The 6000-nt window shown below is 35.1% G+C and overlaps 1 protein-coding gene across 1 annotated transcript in view; it reads left to right on the plus strand.

The window, feature by feature from the left end:
* Positions 1-6000, plus strand: part of LOC121296382 (glutathione S-transferase C-terminal domain-containing protein-like) — a 64442-nt gene extending 58442 nt beyond the window's left edge. Inside the window, exons 9-12 of the mRNA XM_041221885.1 lie at positions 511-644; positions 1177-1207; positions 1707-1776; positions 2872-6000. Coding sequence (XP_041077819.1) covers positions 511-644; positions 1177-1207; positions 1707-1776; positions 2872-3023 — 387 coding nt within the window. The 3' untranslated portion in view covers positions 3024-6000. The remainder of the gene's footprint in view (positions 1-510; positions 645-1176; positions 1208-1706; positions 1777-2871) is intronic.

Consider the following 6000-nt stretch of genomic DNA (forward strand, 5'->3'; position numbering starts at 1 on the left):
TTTAATAGTAATCATAGTATAGTACTAAGGCAATAACAATGTATGCAGCTGTGTTTTCCAATAAACATTTGCACTGTAAAACAGTTCAGTTATTGAACAGCTATGTCAGATATCTGCATCTTTGTTCAATTGAGCTACATGTGGGTTATATATGTGTCTTACATGGCCATCTGTTTTAGATACGTCTATGTTTTAAAGAATGTAAAAAATAAAGCCAAAGATGTGGGAATAATGGATTTGTTCTATTTTGTTTTTACTAACATGACCCTGCTGCTGTATATAGAGAGGTGTAAAATGTCTCTTCAATATGTGTATAACTTGCAGTTTTCGTACTCTGTCCACTGGTAATTCCCTGAAAAATATATCCTTTACCAGTGACCAATTGATGTTTCACAGATATTAACCGAACACATTTGGTATGCATACACATATTAACTTTTATCACAGCTAACAGCTTTCACTAAAGTACCAGTATTTGACAAGGTCTATTTTTTCTCTCTGTACCTTTAGGTCGCACTTCATGCTTGTGGAGTGGCTACAGATATGGTTATGGAACACTGCATCAAGGCACAGGCTGCCTTTGTCATCAGCCCGTGCTGTTACGGATTCATACAAAACACAGTCAAGTTCACTTTCCCCAGAAGGTAAGGGCAAGTACCATGTGTCGGACCATCAACCACTTTATTTGTAGATTCTTGGTAATTCTGTTTTCTTTATACATGTCATGTATGTATTTATTTAGTTAGTTAGTTGTCAGAATATTGCAGCAGTTTCACTTCACAAATGTATTTTTATATATATATATATATATATATATATATATATAATATATATATATATATACTCAACTATTACATTTTAAATGTGGAACTGTTAACATTTAGGAAAAAAAAAAGAATGTATTTTGGTTCAAACTCAGTCTTTGGACCATTTACACATCTCCTAAACAAAATAGAATAATTGTATGTCAAGCAATTGTGAAGCGATCCATGTGGTAAGTTACCAAAACATGTGGAGCTTTACCATAGACATGGTCAATACACAAGCAAAATGACAAAAAAAATGTCAAATCTTTCTTTTATGAGACTTGCATCTCTGTGTAGTGGAAATATATTATGTTAATAATCCATATATTTTTATTTTGAGACCAACTACTGTAATCTCCTCTTTTTACAGCCAGCAGTTCATGGATGTTTTGTCTTACAAGGTTTGTTTCAATAACAATCTGTTTTACACTTCCGAAAGTAAATAATATTTTCTACTTTTTGTTGAATTAAAAAACATGGTGGTGTCATGGCAATATAATTAATGGCTGCCAGTATTTACCTTGCCAAGGAGGGACAATATATGGAGGTGCAGTAGCTGTCCACTTGTTTGTATGTCAAACCAACCTTTTCATGTTACTGAGTGCTTGAATTTTGCATTTACAGTCGTAGTGAGGGTTGATTGTCACTGACATTTTAATAGAAGAAAAATAGGAATTACACAGTATATATTATCTGCAGTGGGTTTCATAATCCAATGTGTCTGTAGTACTGAAATAATTGGATTAATACCTGAATCTGTTAACATTTTAACTGCAACACTATTTGAAGCTTTTTTTTTTTTTTTTTTTTTTTTATCATTCATGTAAAAGAGAAAGCATGGCCTGATTTAATGCCATGATGAATCTTGTAAAAGTGTTCCTCTGCATGCATCTCCTTTAGGAACACATGGTCCTGTGCAGGTTTGCAGATCAGACAGAATTCCAGCTGCCTGCTGACCGGCGGTTAATAGGTGCGTCTTACCTTTCTCTTCCTGGTATTGAATTATTACACAGTTTAAAGTGCAAATTTATTTCAGATTGTCATGGGTGACTCTAAATAGATGAGGGAGATAATGTTTTAGCCACTGCTGGGCAGTCATTTTCAAAGAGTTGTTGTGTATTCCCAGAAGAAGCTTTAAAAGTTATTTGACATGCCAGTGGAATTATTTATTCACTGTTTGAACTTTATGAAAAGTACTTTACCCTAGATTTTTTTTTTAAACTGTATTGAATCCAGTGCAGTTTAGCCAAATATAGGATGTTTGCCTGAATTATTGTATTTAAACTATAAAATTCAACTTAATTTGTATTGCCTTGTATTATAATGGGAAAAACTGCTCTTTTGATGCAGTTAAAAAAAAAAAAAAAATTGCAAACTATGGGGTTAGCACCGAAGGCAATTTATTGTATTCCACAAAAGGAATGAACTGTATTTAGAGACAATCTGCACTGCAATATTCCTTTATTGATCTCAGATGTCTCATAATGCTCAAGAGGTCTTATAAATCTATTTCTTTTGATGCCAGGCACTTTGATGTTTTTTTGGGGGGGCTATCACTCCTTCACCCCACCTCTTTGTTCTTTTTTTTAAGCAGAAGTCAGTTTGTATCATAAATCTGACATGTTCAGTACAAAAATATAGTAGCATTAGGTTAAACAAGGCGGTATCTATTTATACTGCAAACATGATGTCATAGAATCACAATATTATTAATAACCTGTTATTAAAATTGAGAGACATAATCATTTGACTTGGGTATTTGAATGCATGTTATTTTAGTGTAGAAAAAACTAAAAGCTAAACATGTTCCATCGTAAGGAATTAAGGTACAATCATGCGGTGAGTCAATAGATGTCAGATGGTTTAACCACATTTCAATTTGGCATTTTGACATTAAAAATCACAGGATGTCCTCTTCTATGTATTTTAAATGTATCAGGAGGGTAAAAACATAAATTCTTGTTGAAAGACACAGTGAGGGATGTTATTTTTTCCTGTTTGACTTTTTATCCTTATGACTCAGTGGGATGTAAGTCAAGCTTTCTTATTTTGCAACCCCTTACAGGTAAGCAATGCATGGGCCTGGTTGACTTGGATCGGGCCCAAGCTGCAGAGAGAAACAACTACTCTGTCAAGGTAATGTCCATGGAACCAGAGAGCTGCTCCCCAAAGAACAACATGGTGGTAGGGGTTCCTGCGGACTGTAAACTAATCTGAATTGCGTGAAGCCACATCTATCTTCATGATTAAGCTATGTGGGACATTGAAGCAGACAAGCCTTCATTCCGCTGCCTCACAGATCTCCAAATGTTATCCCATCTCCCCAATATCTCAGGAAGTGGAAGTAATGTGATGTGCCTTCATGACCTGCTGAGTGTCACTGATCCAAATGTAACTGTTGACAAATGGCTCTTGCTCCCACCTTGCTGGGAAATCAGCAAGTTCTCTAATTATCCTGCCTTTGGAACGGCATCCTCAAGCACAATGTGGTGTCAGGACTGTACAGCTGGTTTCCTGCTGAGCCTAGCAGTCTGCGCATTGTAACATCTGGAGGTTTTTGCCCACAGAGAGTTTACTGAAGAGTCTAGGTTTTCACTTTGCATGTAAATAAATGAATAGGTGTTCCAGGCAAGTTTCTTTTAAAGGTGTCATTTTTCCTTTTGGCATTTTACTGGAAAAATATTGTGGTGGATTTTGGAAGGAAAGATGTTTCATTTAGCGAACTTAATGTCCTGTATTGTGCGGACATATTTTTATCAGTATAAATTATCCTTGTCAAGAAAATATTTCACATGTGCAAAATGTACAAATAAATATGGACTTTTACTGTATTTTAAATATTTTCATCATGCAGTAGTTGGATGAGAATGTTGCAAGTGCATGACCAGTAATTATTAAATATAAATATACAATAATTTAGATACACTGTACATTAACTTGCTTTTTAGTGTTGTTACACAGGTATTCCTCATTGCAACAGACAGAAACATCTATAGTGCAAGACACTAAAAAATGACACCAATTAAACATATATTTATGTATAAATCATGTTAGAAATACTATTTTTGTAATTGTTACAAATATGGTGCAACTTTAGATTCTAAACAGTGACCAACTGAAATAACAAATATACTTGCCAGCATTGTGTTTACACCAAAGCCAGACTTTGCAATATTTTCAGACACAACATTAATAACATTGTGATCTAAAGTTAACGTTATTAACAATATGGGAGTGGTATTTGTAACAATTCACAGGGTATGTAATTGCCACTTGTAAGAAGCAGCTAGGTCATTTTAGGAATAGACTTTTTAACCACGCAGCTAGTTTAGGAAGAACATTTTTCTTACCTTTATTGTTTACTTTTACCAAATAAATATAACATGTTCACTGGAGATTTTGTATGATTTTTATGTAATGATTTTTAGATAAAGTATGAAAAGAAAACGGCACTCCGGTACAAGGTTTGGTGTTGTTGTGAACAAGCTTTTTCCCATGAAAGGTTATGTTATTCATGCCAATGCACATTTGAACGTGAGGTTGATCAAGTACATATCTGCTGGATGCACAATGATTGTTTCAACACCACAGTTTGACTAATCATTGTGCCAGAAATGTTTATTTCAGGTTCAACAGTAAATAACTGTAAGAAAGCTTTATAGTATTGATTGTTTAAAGCTTTGTTGATTTGCTTTGTTGTTACTCATTGGCTGTAAACATGTATGACAGAATTTTGGTCCTAAGGTCATGCAAACCACGTGCAGCAAGAGATACATCAATGTCTCTTCTCTGAAAAAGTGTATTATGTATGTTTGTTACTGAAGATTTTCATGCCAGGATTTGAGTGATATTTTTTTTTTTTTTGAGTATATCAGCAATAAAAAGTCTCTATCATGAAAACTTGAAACTTAAAAGTGAACCCAACTGTTGTAGTTTTATTCAGGCACGTCATATAAAACATCTACACAACTGAAACATTGTAAATAAATGAACATTTGAACAGAAATGGGTTTATATGCAGACAAAGAGCAACTGCAAAAAAAGAAAAACATTTGAAAAATAAGTGTATATACAGATATATTATTTATGTACAAAACTACAACTGAAACAATGTAAATAAATAACATTAATTTGAAAATAAATGGGTTTATATAGAGACATAGCAAAGCGCAAATACACAACTGAAACTATATAAATAAAAAACAAACATTTGAACATAAATGTGTTTTATATACAATTGCAACAATGCAACATGTTATCAAAGAAGCCTAGGTTTTTGCACAATCCACACAGATGTTGTGCTTCTCCACATATGCAGTGTACTTTCCACACACTGCCTTGTGCGTTGGGCACAGCTATCAAGAATCTTGTTACCATTGCATTTGGCAACCCGACACTCGTCGCTACCTTCAGCTGCTGGTACCTGCTTTGCACTTTTCTGTTCAAAATGCTTCTGTCGAAGTTCTTCAGCTGGCCTAAATAAGTAATTTCTTCTCATTATCGCCTTGCTTGTGCATTCCTTGTGAAGAATAAGAGAGTTGATGGCTGTGAGATCCAATACATTGTAAAACACATGAAGAGGCCACCTGTGAGACCCAGCTTTAACTGAGTATTTCCGTGCCATCTGGTCTAAAATGTCAATGTCAAGTATTGTAAAACTCAGTCTCCTTTATTTATGTTCACCAGTTCCAATAGTAACTTGGGGCTGAAGGGAGCTGAGCTTAATTGCATTCTTTCTGGGCTTGCACTTGCAAACTGTTAGTGTGCAGTCAGAGTGCTTCAGAGTTGTAGAGGAGTACAGCTCTGTTTGCAGGTCTCCTGCAGATTGTGGCAGTTCTCTCCTTTGTTTATTTACAGTTCCAACCAGGCTTGTTTTTTTTTTCTTCAACTCTTTTGTCAATTGCAGTGAGGTAAACAAAACTGTCGGTGGTAACATTTCTCCCTTTTCCTAAATAGGGTCCCATTAGCCAAAGTACCAAACTGTTACCAGGCTTTGGTTAGCTGGGCGAGTCTCTTCCTTGCCCAAGTAGGGGTAGCCATTTACCAAATATCTGGACTTAACGTCCGCTGCCAGCCAAAACTTGATCCCAAATTTGTCAGGTTTCGTAGACATAATTGAGTCCTTGATATCTATGTAATTTGTCAACAAGGGGATTGTGGCAGAGCAAAGCTCTGCCCTTTTTAAACTGGCAGG

Source organism: Polyodon spathula, chromosome 2, assembly GCF_017654505.1.
Source record: "Polyodon spathula isolate WHYD16114869_AA chromosome 2, ASM1765450v1, whole genome shotgun sequence".
Taxonomy (NCBI): Eukaryota; Metazoa; Chordata; class Actinopteri; order Acipenseriformes; family Polyodontidae; genus Polyodon; species Polyodon spathula.